Source organism: Candoia aspera, chromosome 16 (genome assembly GCF_035149785.1).
Source record: "Candoia aspera isolate rCanAsp1 chromosome 16, rCanAsp1.hap2, whole genome shotgun sequence".
NCBI classification, from domain to species: Eukaryota; Metazoa; Chordata; class Lepidosauria; order Squamata; family Boidae; genus Candoia; species Candoia aspera.
The window spans coordinates 4374146-4388626 of NC_086168.1; the positions used below are offsets into that span (position 1 = coordinate 4374146).

The 14481-nt window shown below is 44.1% G+C and overlaps 1 protein-coding gene across 1 annotated transcript in view; it reads left to right on the plus strand.

Annotated features, from left to right (window-relative positions):
- Positions 1–8752: 8752 nt before the first annotated feature.
- Positions 8753–14481, plus strand: part of LAMC3 (laminin subunit gamma 3) — a 57057-nt gene continuing 51328 nt past the window's right edge. The window contains exon 1 of the mRNA XM_063316443.1: positions 8753–9119. Within this exon, the coding sequence (XP_063172513.1) occupies positions 8810–9119 (310 nt within the window). The 5' untranslated portion in view covers positions 8753–8809. The remainder of the gene's footprint in view (positions 9120–14481) is intronic.

Consider the following 14481-nt stretch of genomic DNA (forward strand, 5'->3'; position numbering starts at 1 on the left):
ACTTTTATGCCACTGAGTCCCTGAGCAACCCATGCAAATTTTCCCCAGTCTGGGGAATCTCCTGGATTCTATTCCAGCTGTCAAAATACAGATCAATACGTGTTAACGAGGCTTTGAAATTGACAAGCGCTAGGAGTGGGTTTTTGCCGACTTTCAAAGACCTTCATAATTCATGGTGATTCCCCAACGTTGTTCCTTCCCCTCTGGTCTTTTCGGAAGAGAAGCGGGGGATGAATGTATCCATAGAGAAGCATAAATTATAGATGGCGAAGTTTCAGGAATCTTTTGCAGAGTGTTTGTACAGGCTAATGAGCAGAATCAAAGAGGTGGGGCAGATATATTTTGTATAACATGATTTTTTTCCCACTTACCAATGGAAAAGGAAGAAAAAAGGCAAACTTCTGGGTTCCATGAGACCCACCACTGAAACAGTAATAATCATAACAATATTGCTGTTATTGTTCCTATTTGTAAGCAGTCTATCAGAGGGTTCTGACAAGGCTTGGTACGTTGAGTGTTGGATCCTTTCAAGGATCTAGGATCGTTAAAGACATAAGATAGTTAAAGACCATCATCACCATCAGAGTGTTTGCACGTTAAGATGGGCAGCCACACAAATCATTTAAATAAATAAATAAGTGCGTGTTCTTGCTATGTTTTTACTCCCCAAAGAATAATACATTATAAAGGACAAACCAGATCACAGTTTTGATTGGTGTTCTTTGGAAATTCAGGGTCCAGCCAGTTTTAATATCTAAGATGTGCCTGACAAAGTGAGGGAGGGGGGTTGTAAATCCACAGTATTTAGTTCTTGTAGATATATTTGATTCTTGTAAAAAATCGGCTTAATATGTTTCTTCTTCCCCTTCCTCTTCTTCCTCCTTCATCACCATCCCTTCTCCTTCTCCATCATCATCTTCTCCTTCTCCATCATCTCCTCCTCCTCCATCTTCATCTTCACCATCATCATCTTCTCCTTCCCCTTCCCCTTCATTGTCATCATCATGTTCATCTTCATCTTCACCTTCACCATCATCATCATCATCATCATCATCACCTTCTCCTTCTCCTTCATCATCATCATCATCACCTTCTCCTTCTCCTTCTCCATCATCATCATTTTCTCCTTCCCCTTCCCCTTCTCCATCATCATCATCACCATCATCATCACCTCTTCTCTTTCTCCTCCTCCTTCCTCTCTCCTAGGTCCGGCACATTAAATATAGTCCCTCTTTTTCTTATTTATTTTCTTTGCCTTTTCTCATGCTCCCCTTTCTCATTTCATCTTTTTCTCTCCTCCTCCTCCACCACTCCTTTCTTCTTCCAGGCTCACATTTCATACTTTCTTTTCCTATTGATCTTGAGGGGATTTATCACAGGTATTAACATCTCCCCCAACCCCAATCCTGTAATGACCTCTATGAGCCTGGCAATGTCACATTATGGGTGGCTCCTCTTGATAAAGATTATGCCCGTTTTACAGAATGATAAGGTCAAGCTGATCCTCTTGCAACAGAGTGGGCAATTCTCTGAAACAGACCAAGCTTGCCTTGATAAATTCAGCTTGGTCTTTCCATTCTGAACTGCGGTTTGCAAAATGCATTGCACTGGAGGCGGATTTTTCTTGCACTCAGCAAAACCAACCTTGAAGGTCTGAAGCGTTTGAAGGCAGGAAAAACTCACAAGAATGTTTAATGCCGCTAAGTAGCGAAATAAACCTCTTTCCTTTCCTTTGCTTTGAATTTGGCCAACCCTTACGCTCTTTGCAAAAATTAACTGCTAGGAAGTTGAAAAAACATCTGGGAAGAAGGAATGGCAAACATTTTCCACCACACTGCCAAGAGAACTGCAGAGATACCTTTCCTACCCACATCTATCTATTTATTTTTAAAAGACCTGACATCTTACGTTAAGCATGTGGCAACATTTTGCCATAACCGCTGTTAGCTTTCCTTAATCCAGCAGTAAATGACATAGTGCAACAGGCATCGATTCCCATCAAAAGAACTGTCAAAGCCACAAGCCACAGCAACAGGACATGATCAAAGCACATTGGCACACATGGAACAATATTTCCTCAAGAAGCCAAAGCGCAAGACTAATTAGCAAAGTTGTACATGGCCAGTTCTCCCCCCCCCCACCCGCACAAAAAAAAACTCATGCTAGATTTTTCTGGATTACAGCATTAGAACTGAAAGTCTTTTTTGGGTCCATCTGAGGGACAGCAAGGTGAAGGTGTGCCTGCCTCTGCAGAGCCTCTCCTGTAATGAATTACTCGTGAGTAAGCTCCCTCCAGGACCAGCAACGAGGCACCAAAGCTGAAACCTGCGTGAGGCTCTTTCAATTGTCTTCAAGTTGTGGATAAGGATGCATGAGCCAAGATTCCACCGAATCATTTGAGCCCATTCAGAAAACTGGTTTGCATCCGATGTCCAGTTTGGTTCATCAATGATTTGATTTGAGTCTATTCAGGTACGTTCAACCCAGCCTTTCTCAACCTTTTGACCCTGGAGGGACCCTTGAAATATTTTTCAGGCCTTGGGGAACCCCTGCGCATTCAGGCTCAAATACAGGCCAGGAATTACAAAATTATTGTATTCATTTCATGGCTTATATGCCTTAACTGTGTTCTTAAACTAAAAATAAAGAATGGAACTTACCTCTTGAATGTGAAGTTGCCTGCATTTGAAATAATTTTTTAAATAAATTTTGATCTCCCAGGAAACCCCTAGTGACCTCTCATGGAACCCCAGGGTGCCACAGAACCCTGGTTGAGAAACCCTGGTTCAACCTATGGAGGTGGTGGGTTCTCATCTCTGGAGGCTTTTCAGAAGAGCTGGACAGCCACTTCTTAGGGATGGATTAATTGCCTTTCCTGCACATCACAGCAGGTGGGACTAGATCGATGTTTTGCAAACTTGGCAACTTGAAGAAGTGTGGACTTCAATTCCCAGCATGCTAGCTGGGGAATTCTGGGAGTTGAAGTCCCAGAATCTTCAAGTTGCCAAGTCTGAGAAGACCAGATGATCCCCAGACTAATAAAATAGTCAAAGCCATTCACCATCTAAGATCCTTTTTTATTATTATTGATGGGTTAAGTCATTATCTATGTGGTCACTAGGAGTTGAGAATGACTTAATCCATCAGTAATAATAAAAAAGGATCTTAGATTTCCTTTATTGCTAATAGTCCTACAGGCCAAAACCAATGTATGATGACTTCTCTGTTGGCCTTCTTCAATCAGATTTTTGCTTTTGGTGTTGTATTCATTAGTCCCCTGACTCTGCTTCTACTATCCAAGGACAGATTTATTCTGTGAAGAGCCTTGTGTACAAAATCTCTTCCTATGCAGTTCATGGCATCCAACCATTTTGGCTCTGCTAATATAAATCTAAGAAGCTACCAGGGCCATGAATACTTTCCCATGCTCCTCAACGAGATATTTTGCATTAGGGATTCATAGTTGTTCACTGGTGTTCCCCAAGTGCATTTTTCTAAATCTCCACTCTCTTGAGTCAAAGGAAATTTGCAACTGTTGGTAAGTTTCTATGAAACTAAATTCTCACCCATTCCTTCACCAGCTGAACAGAGCCACAACATCTGAAGAAGTTCTGGTGGGACCTCACTTAAGACTTCCAAGGGATGTATTTCCCAGTATGTTATTGAAGACAATTATGGCTTCATCTTTTCTGGCCTTGACTCCGTAGCACTTCTGTTGGTCTTCAAAGGACCTTCACATTTCTCTCTTGTTGGCTGGGCTGCAACAGACCCAACTTACCTTTTTGTTTTGGGTTTTTTTGGCAGTTGGATTTCAGCAGAAAATCCTCAGTTCCTCCAAGTATGGTGCCACCAACACTACCAAAGTTGGAGCTGAAGAACTGGAGTTCAAAAGCAAGTTCCCACAGATATCTTTGAGAAGGGGCATAAATAAGAGCACCGAAGGGCATGATAGAAGAAACTGTTCTCTGTACATTTATTTGATTTTACTCTAAAGTTTCTATTTTACCGGAGTTGCAAGTCAGGCATTCATTTAAGTTTGGATGAAAAAATGAAGTCGGCCTCCCTGGGGGAAGGTATACATGAGCTGTTGTCCTGTCTTATTCGGCATGCTCCACATGAAAATCCTGGTGGGAATAATCTGGAAGAACATAATAGACATCCAAGAAGGGGGAAAAATGGAAGACATTTTGCAAGAATGCTCAGAGAAATTGCTGCTAGGAGCCTATTTATTTTACTGCTATGTGGAAAATGTTCTACATTTTTCTCCCACTGTTCTCATTCCAGCCGATGGCCAAGAAGTGGCTTTCAACGTTTTCTTTCTTTCTACAGAGAGGACTTTGGTAGAATTGTCAGAGAGGCAGTGTGGTGCTTTTGCCCTGATCTTTTAGCATGTGGCCCAAGGAGACGTTGGTGACTATGTTGGCCCTGACTGGGCCAACTTCTCCCTGGTGCTCTGCCTCCCAGTGGGAAGGGTGAGGAACTGGTTCAGAGTGATGGAAGGAGGCTGAAGACCACCTCCAACTTCAAAATCCACTCAAAAGCAATTGGGAAAAAATTCTCCAGCACCCTGCAAATAAGAAAACCAAAGGACCCTTTTCCTTTGGAAGGGGGAAAAAAAACCTGAGAAATTGGCAGACAAACGTTGCTATAGATTTTTGACTGTGGGGTTTGTTGGGTTGAGTAAGGCAGCTCTGCATCTTCTTGGCATGGTCCAGTTCATCTCCCCAAGATGTCTTTTAGTCCATCAACCATGCACAATCTAGAAGTCCCTTCTGGCCACTGGAACAGCTGGAAGAGGTTTGGAGTGATGGTCAGTGAAACAAGGTGACCTCTTTGTTTTCAGAAGCAAGAAGTCTACATGTTGTTCCATGCATTCTCCTTCTCCGTCATCGTCATCATCTTCTCCATCATCATCATCCCCTTCTCCTTCTCCTTCTCCATCATCAGCATCAGCATCTCATCATCATCATCATCTCCTCCTCCTCCATCATCATCATCAACTCATCTCATCATCAACATCATCATCATCTCCTCCTTCTCCATCATCAGCATCCCCTTCTCCTTCTCCTTCATCATCATCATCATCATCATCATCTCCTTCTTCTCCTTCTCCTTCTCCTTCTCCTTCTCCATAATCATCATCATCATCATCTCATCTCATCAACATCATCATCATCTCCTTCTCCATCATCATCATCAGCAGCATCTCCTTCTCCTTCTCCATAATCATCATCATCAACATCATCATCATCTCCTCCTTCTCCATCATCAGCATCAGCATCCCCTTATCCTTATCCTTCATCATCATCATCATCTCCTTCTCCTTCTCCATAATCATCATCATCATCATCATCATCTCCTCCTTCTCCATCATCATCAGCAGCAGCATCTCTTCCTCCTTCTCCATCATCAGCATCTCATCATCATCCCCTTCTCCTTTGTGCATTGTATGAATCTTCATCAAAGCCCCCTTTTTTCAAAATTTGGCCCACACCCCCTTGCATTTAGAGAATCTTGATATGTTAAATAACACATTTGTCTTGCAAAAAGGAATGGAGCAGTTTTTTCCTGATGGGCTTCTGAACACTTTAACACTCTCTTGCCTGTTCTGGCAAGACTTTAGAACTCATTAATTTTTACTGTTAGCCCTTTCCTAATTACTTTCAAGGCACTGGAGTGATAGAATTTCAAAGAAATATTTTGGATGTGATAAAGAGAAAAGAAGAAGAATTAAAGACATTTCCAGAGAAGCTAAGTATTTCTCAACAAACTGAGCGTTCACAATGACGTTATCTATCATTGCAAAGCAAGAGAAAAAGAAATAAAAACGAACTCTGTAAAGCAAAAAAACTTTGAGTTTGCAAACAAACCAGGGAAATGGTTGGCACATAAATTACAAAAAGAAAAAGAGAATGATATTGAAACTACAAGAGGGAGATACTGTATTGACGGATAGCGTGGCCATGCAAAAAGCATTTCATCAGGATTATATAAAGCAAGTAACATTTCTCTGGAGAAAATAGATGAATACTTAAACAAAATTTACTGAAGATTACAGAGGAACAGAAACAGATTATGAATGCACTTATAACAATAAGGGAAGTTTCTAAAACTATAAAAAAGATTAAACCAGGAAAAGTCCTGGACCAGATGGATTATGAGGTTCTTATTCTAAAATATTCTAAGGATGAACTTTACAACCTTTACAAAACACAAGGAATTTTATCTTTCAGGGAGGAAAGATGCCAGAGAGTTGGAAAGAGGCCAAGATAGCACTACAGGTAGTCCTCACTTAATGACCACTCGTTTAGTGATGGTTCAGACTTACAACGGTGCTGAAAAAGGCCATCTAACAACCAGTGCTCACACTTATGACTGTCGCAGCATCCCGTGGTCATGTGATTGCCATGTTTGACCTTCCTGGTCGGCTTCTGGCAAGTAAAATCAATGGGGAACTGTGTGATTCATTTAACAACCACGTGGCTCGCTTAATGGCTACAGTTATTCACTTATGACCACTGCAAAAAAGATAAAATCGGGTCAGATTCGCTTAATGACCGCTTTGCTTAGCAACTGAAATTCCGGTCTCAATTGTGGTCATTAAGCGAGGACTGCCTGTAATACCTAAAGAGGGACAGGATTTAACAAGAAACTATAGGCCAAAATCATTACTGAATAATGACGACAAGTTGCTTATGATTCTGGCTAATAAGACTGAAAAAAAATTTGCAAGGATTTAGGATCAATGAGAGTTTTTACCTAAAAGACAGTTCAAGGACAATCTTAGAAACATGTTGGACATTTTGGAATATTTGGAGCTACATAACAAAAAACAAGCCGCATTGATTTTCTTAGATGCGAAGAAGGCCAAATTGGGCTTTCCTATTCAAAGTTTTGAAGGGGATTCAATGCAGGGTATGCCTAAGCTAATTATCCCTCCTAGATCTGCTGTTGGCACAACTAGCCAGTTTCCGGTTCTGCCTTGACCTTCGAAAACATGACATGAGAGTTATATTGACCTCCAAGCAACTCCTTGGAGGCTAAATTTGGATGGCCAACTTGGCTCCTGAAATGGAGGTGGCCATTCAGTGACAGTATCGAGACAAAGAAAATCACAACTTTTTGCTACCATCTAAAGGTTCTCTGAAGGGACGTGGTGGCGCTGCGGGTTAAACCGCTGAGCTGCCGATCGGAAGGTCGGTGGTTCGAAACCGCGCGGCGGGGTGAGCTCCCGTTGCTAGTCCCAGCTCCTGCTCACCAAGCAGTTCGAAAACATGCAAATGTGAGTAGATTAATAGGTACCGCTTCGGCGGGCAGGTAACGGCATTCCGCTTAGTCATGCCGGCCACATGACCACAGAAGTGTCTTTGGACAAACGCCGGCTCTTCGGCTTTGAAATGGAGATGAGCACCGCCCCCTAGAGTCGGACACGACTGGACTTTACATCAAGGGAAACCTTTACCTTTACCTAAAGGTTCTCTGAGAGGCAGCTTTGTGTAGTGGTTAAGGCTCTGGGCTAGAAACTGGGAGCCGTGAGTTCTAGTCCCACTTTAAGCACGAAGCCAGCAGGGTGACCTTGGGCCAGTCCCTTTCTCTCAGCCCTAGGAAGGAGGCAATGGCAAAGCACTTCCAAAAATCTTGCCAAGAAAACTGCAAGGACTTGTCCGGGCAGTCTCCGAGAACCAGACACAATTGAACAGATGAAATTTTAAAAAGCTTCTCTAGATCTTCACAGTCCAGGTCTGGTGCGGTGCAGAAGAAGGAAAAAAGAGTTCAACAAAGCAAACTCACAAATGTTAGTCTTCCACTTTTGGTAAACTCTGCTGGGACTTTATTCTGGTCCCCCAGCTTTTCCTTGGAGGAAAGAAACTCAACTTAGGGGAAAATCATTTCCCTTTCTTGCTTTGCTGGGACTTACAGCCAGGTTCTACCTCTGCCATCTGCAATGGGGACTCATTCCTGCAAGCTTTTAAGAGGACGCCTGTCCCACCCAAAAGAAAAATGGGAAATTTCATGGGATTATTTTGATTTGGGCACTGGGAAAGGTTTTGCCCAGGGGACTAACTACTGTACATTATTCTGGAGTATATTATTATTATTATTTTTAAAGTATGTGTGCGCCTGTGCACACTTGCACAATATTAATGGGTAAGAGTGTTAGACACAAGATTAAACCACATAGGCAGCCCTGGAAAATTTCTGGAGCATCTTTTTCCCTTAACAAAAACAACCCTGTTGAGCAGATTGGCCTGGGAGAACTACTCAAACTGACAGTTTGTGGCTGTGCAATTTCAGGAAACGATCAACTTGGTATCTGCGCCCAGAAACAATCATCAGCCATTGCAATTACATTAATGCCCGTTTACTCCTTTTCTCTTCCTGGTGCATTTAAAAATGTCCCTTGGGCACCAACTTTTCAAAATCTTCTGGGGGGCTCAGTCTGTGCATCTCTCTTGCCTGCACCCTCCAATCTGTGCAAGGAAGAAAGGAACGGGGGTCTCGCTGGTGTGCCACCAAGCCAGAATAAAGCGTCCTTTTGAAGCAGCTCCAGAGGAGCGTTTCTTCGAAAGAAAGGGATTCTGATCAAACAACGCCATTCCTAATTCTGTCCACAAGATGGAAATGGGAGAGAGAGGAATCCTGCAGATGGGAAATTGTTTGCTCCATCCCCGGGGGTGGGAGGAGGGATCCAGCCCTTCAGAGGCTGGGGCTGTGCGAAGACATCAGAAAGATTCTTCAGAGACGAGTCATGGCTCAACTGCTTCTCTGTTTTCTGGCTTTTGTCTTCCTTCGCCTGGCCACAGGGGCCATGGATGCCTGCTATGACTCCCAAGGCCGTGCCCAGCGCTGCCTGCCCACCTTTGAGAATGCAGCCTTTGGCCGGCAGGCTCAGGCGTCGAACACGTGTGGCTCACCCCCCGAAACCTATTGCTTGCAGATGGGCACGCGGGATTCCAGCACTCCGTGCCACCGCTGCGACGCGGACGATCCTTTGCTGCACCACAACGCCTCTTACCTGACAGACTTCCACAGCCAGGAAGAGCCTACCTGGTGGCAGAGCCAGTCCATGGCTTTTGGGGTTCAGTATCCCACCTCTGTCAACATCACTCTGCACTTGGGTGAGTAGTTTGTGGTGGGGGGGAAATAAACATCTCAAATGTTTGCAAATTTGGTGTGCATGTGTGGGTTTTAATCTGTTGGCTTTCTTTGCAGAAAAGATCAGAAAGAATCGGAGCGTGCTTTGCAGGCGGACCCGCTTTAGGAAAAGGCATTGGCTTTTGCAGGCCACAGCCCGCTCCATCAGAGGTCATCAGATGAAGGTGGCTGTAGCTTGTGAAAGCCGATGCCTTTTCATAAAATGTGTTATAATAAAAGTGCATCCAGATTCCTCCTGATCTGTGGCTACCCTAGACCAGTGTTTTTCAAACTTGGCAACTGTAAGATGCGTGGACTTCAGCTCCCAGAATTCTCCAGCCAGCCATGGCTGGCTGGGGAATTCTGGGAGTTGAAGTCCACGCATCTTACAGTTGCCAAGTTTGAAAAACACTGCCCTAGACTAACACAGCTCTCCTTTTTCTGCCTCCGTAGCAAACTCTGAGACGGGGTTCAGAGGTGGTGCTGCAATCTCTGCAATGGAGGGCTTGTCGTGCAAGCCACCCTCGACTGCATTCACACAACATGCAACTTTTTCCAGGCCAAAGGCTACATTTGGTCTTTGCATGGGGGTAGCAAGGTCTGAGGTTAGAAAAGGGGTGGGCCAAACCAGCTCTGAGGCTTGATTGCATTTATAATTCAACTTGATTCAAAGGAACTGAAGTTATAAGATGGTGTTCTATCCATGCATTAAACCATTCATCTCAGGTTGTGTGTTGATGTGCTAAACCCAAGCCAAGTAAGACACACTATGGTTCAGTGCGATGTTTCATCTCAGTCTGTACCTAGAGAACTTTTGTTGCTAAGCGAAGCAGTCATTAAGCAAATCCGACCCAATTTTACAATCTTTTTTGCAGCGGTTGTTAAGTGAATCACCATGGGTGTTAAGTGAACCACATGGGCGTTAAGTGAATCACACGGTTCCCCATTAATTTTGCTTGCCAGAAGCCAGCCAGGAAGGTTGAAAATGGTGATCATGTGACCATGGGACACTATGACGGTCATAAATGCAAACCGGTTGCCAAGCACCCAAATCATGATCTCGTGACCATACTGCAACGGTTGTAAGCATAAGGACCAGTCGTAAGTCATTTTTTTCAGCACCGTCGTAAGTCCAAACCATCACTAAATGAATGGTTGTTAAGCGAGGACTACCTATATGCCATCTGAATCCTCGAATCACACACCACCCAAGTAGTGTGATTCATTTTGGATCTACCCGGCGGCCCTTCACATCTGAATGCATTTCACATCTGAACTGAATCAGATGGAGTTGGCTTGGTTCTGACACTTCATATCTCTTCGGATGCCCAGCTAGAAACAGACTGATTTTCCACACCTGACCAATTCAGGTAGGATTGGTCCCAATTCACACAGGCCTATAATCTCCCCTCTGGCAGTTTTGAAGTGTTGTCACTTGGGGCCTTCCTTTAAAACCAGTTCAGAAGCTAGTTAGGAAACAGTTGTGGAATGACTTGATTTCAGCCATAACATCTGCTTGTTCCGACACCCCTGTGTGTGCATCAACCTCACCTGTTTATGTCTTTAAGGGCAGGGCCTCAACATTTACCAACAATATTTGAATTTTGGATTCCGCTGTGTTGCATATGAATGGATTGCAGGATTTGGGTTGACTTGGTTGAGGTCATCCCTGGAACATGAGCGATAAAACAAGAGCTAAAATGCGGCCTTTGTGGCTTTTCCTCTTGTTTCCTTGCTGGCCTTCAACGATGATTCGTTTCAGACTGCCTGCTAAGAAATGAGGGATTGGATTTCTTGGGAACCCTGCAGGGTGGGGAAAAAATGATCAGGAAATAAACTCCCTTCCACATAGGTGATCAACAAGCCGTGCTGGGAAACATTGACAGATGTTGGTATCTCTGCTGGGAATGTGTGTGGAAGTCAAGCTGGTGACGGCTTTGGGAATTGGGTCCCAGTTGTGGGAAGATTTGGACCCTTGGAACTCCTGTGTTTAGCTCTTTCCTTTCATCCTTCCAGGATCCTAATTCTCACCACCCCGCTCCGATAACTACAAATCTTTCCCTTCTAAGGGTCTTCACTTCATCTTTTTCGTGCCTGCCGAATCACAGGACCAAACGCCGCGGCTCAGAGAAGGCTGAAGCTTTTTCTCACAGCCTCCCCAAGTGGGGCGTTTGGGAACTCGGAGTCCACCAGGGAATGCGGTGGGCCCACCACAGGGCAAGCTGCTTTGAGAGGCAGTGGCCGGATTACCCCTCAGGATACAATGCTGTTGGGGAGTTGGGGGGGGCATTTTCTGCTAGGAAGCCAGCTGTTTTCTGAGCATGTTGTCTCAATCAGGTTTTCTTCCTTCCTTCTTACGGCACAGCATGTTATGTGAACATGTCCTGTCCTTCCTCCTATTTTCCTCTTTCTCCTTCTGTCCCTCCCTCCCTCCTTTCTCTGTCCTTGTTCTTCCTTCCTTCCTACAGCATATTATCTGAATTCTTTCTGTCTTTCTTTCCTTTCCTTCCTTCCTGGGCACAGCATATTATCTGAATTCTTTCTGTCTTTCTTTCCTTTCCTTCCTTCCTGGGCACAGCATATTATCTGAATTCTTTCTCTCTCTCTCTCTCTCCCCCCCCCCTCCCCTCTTCCTTGGCAGAGCAAGGAAGTTGTGGTTTTGTTGACCTACTCTTTGGTTTTATCACACTGTTGTGTGCCCACCTAATTAACTGAAGTCAAAGAGTTGGGCATGAATGATTTTATTGAATGGTAAGACAAACTCAGAATAGTTATAACTAGCAGCAACTATTAGGCATTACAGTTTTATGAAACCTCCAGATTTACAACTAGTTTACATTTAAATACCATTGCTGAGATTGAATAGACTGAACTTTTAGAAAATTGATGCTGGACTAGACCAGTCTGCTTCAACCTACTGCCCTATGTATATGTTCAACTACAAATCCCATAATACCATAGCCAGCATAGTCGCTGAACCCCAAGGCACTTGAAAGACATCATCCAGTGCTTTCAAGATCCACCTAGAATTATTTAACAGAGAGAGCTCTCATGCTGTGAAACATCCAGCCTTTGAGATAAACCATTCCGTATATGAAAGGTACATACCAACTGCAAGTTAGTTTTTTTTAAAATATGTAATTAAAATGCCCACTTTAAATTCCAGTGTCTTCTTTAAGTAAAGTTTTGCAGACTAAAACACAGCTGAACAACTTTTTCCTAATTCGAACCCCTCTGGTCCTTTTTTAAAAAATGTACTGGGATGCACCCAGCCTGTCACTTTGCTGGCAGAATCCTGTCCATTGCCTTTGTTCCCTCTAAAACATCCAGCCATCCCTGAAAAATTGCATCGATCCAGTGCCTCTTCCCCACCCAGCCCGGGAGTCTTATTTTCAAATCATCTCCAGGAAGTGCAAAATAATAATAATAATAATAATAATAATAATAATAATAATAATAATAATAATAATCTGCAACCAAATTGGCTCTTGGTGGGATCTCCAAGATGGACTTCACGGTCTGTCTAATCTGCACGGGTAAGGGGTTTGGGATATGCCAGTCCTCCCGGGTGGATCCGCTTGGCCAAGGAGGATATGTTCAGAGGAGGGCCGTCAGCTCCAGAGGGAACAAGGGCTTCTTGGATTCAGGGAGGCGAGGATGAATTCCCTCTCGGAGACAGGCTGTTGTTTTCTCAGCCTCCTGTGATTACGCCAACATCTGTTCCAAATTGAGGGAACTTCCTGCTTAGGATGAAAGACCAGACGGGGGCTGCTGAGACTTTGGGTCCAGACTATTACACTTCCACTCCCTTGGCCTTGTCTTGGACCTCCTGGGAGGGATGCTGCATCTCTGAGCTGTGACCTGGTGGGACCTTGAAGATTTTCTGGAACTCCAGAAATGAAAACCGTCAGGCTGAAGGAAAGTGGGGGTTGCGAATGCTGCTTGTTTTCTGGCTGTTTGATCGAGGCTGTGAGATGATACAGGCTTCTTACAAGCTGAGCCAATGTGCAGACGAGTCCTTAAAAGCTTTTTTACATGTTTTACAGCTCATACGACTGGCTCCGTCTCTGAGCCCCTTCCTGAAGGGGAACTACAGGTAGTCCTCACTTAACAACCATTTGTTTAGTGGTGGTTCAGACTTACGATGGTGCTGAAAAAACCAACTTATGACCAGCCCTCACACTTACAACCATCACAGCATCCCAGTGGTCAGGTGATCGTGATTCAGGCACTTGGCAACCAGTTCGCATTTATGACCGTTGCAGCATCCCATGTGATTGCCACTTCCTTCCCAGCTGGCTTCTGGCAAGCAAAACCAATGGGGAACCCCATGATTCACTTAGCAACCACGTGGTTCGCTTAACAACTGCCACAAAAAGGTCATAAAATTGGGTTGGATTCACTTAATGACCACTTCACTTAGCAACCAAAATTCTGGTCCCAATTGTGGTCATTAAGCGAGGACTACCTGTAACTTTGAGGAAAGTTGTCTTCTGCAATTCTCTGGTTTGTAAAGTGGCAGCAACAGCTCAAGTCTTCATTTGAAAATCTCACTGTAGAAGATCAGTTTTTTGTGGGGGGGAGGTCAGCTAAAACCCATCTGCCTACTTCTGCAACACACTCAGGTCTGTGCCAGAAAAGGTGTGTGTAGGGAGGAGAGAGAAAGAAAAGAGGGGTGTCAGGGAATGAATGCAACCCCCAGCTGCCTTTCCATTCATTTATTTATTTTATGTATTTAATACATTTATATGGCTGCCCAACTCAGACACGATGACTCCAGGTGGCTTACAAAATTAAAATCCACAGTACAAAAAACCCGTTGACCCCCCCCAGCCCCCCCAGCAGGTACGAACACAATCATATCAGCCACTTGATCAGCTCCATCTCAACCTGGGGTCCTATCTGTCTGCCTCTCTCTCTCTCCATCCTATATGTCTGCCTGTCCATCCATCCATCCGATCTGCCTCTTTCTCTTCCATCCATCTATCCATCCCATCTATCTGCCTCTCTCCATTCTATGCCTCCCTCCCTCCCTCCATCCATCCATCCATCCCCCTCATCTCTCTCTCTTACAAAACTTAGAGCCAAAGAAAAAGGTTCAATGGTGGAAAATCTCCTTTAAGATGTGAGTTTGATCCCTGGAATGAAGAAAACCACCTTTGAATGAAGCTCTTGGTTATTTATCAGAGGGTTTGGGGGCAATTTATTAGCTTGAAATATTTGTAATTTGGACTACATTGGCTGGGGAGTTACTAAAGTTTGATGTTTGGCAGAAGTCTATTACTTCTCTACCTCCTGCTCTCTTGCAAAGCATTTGCAAATCACTGTCTTTTCCCTTCATCCACT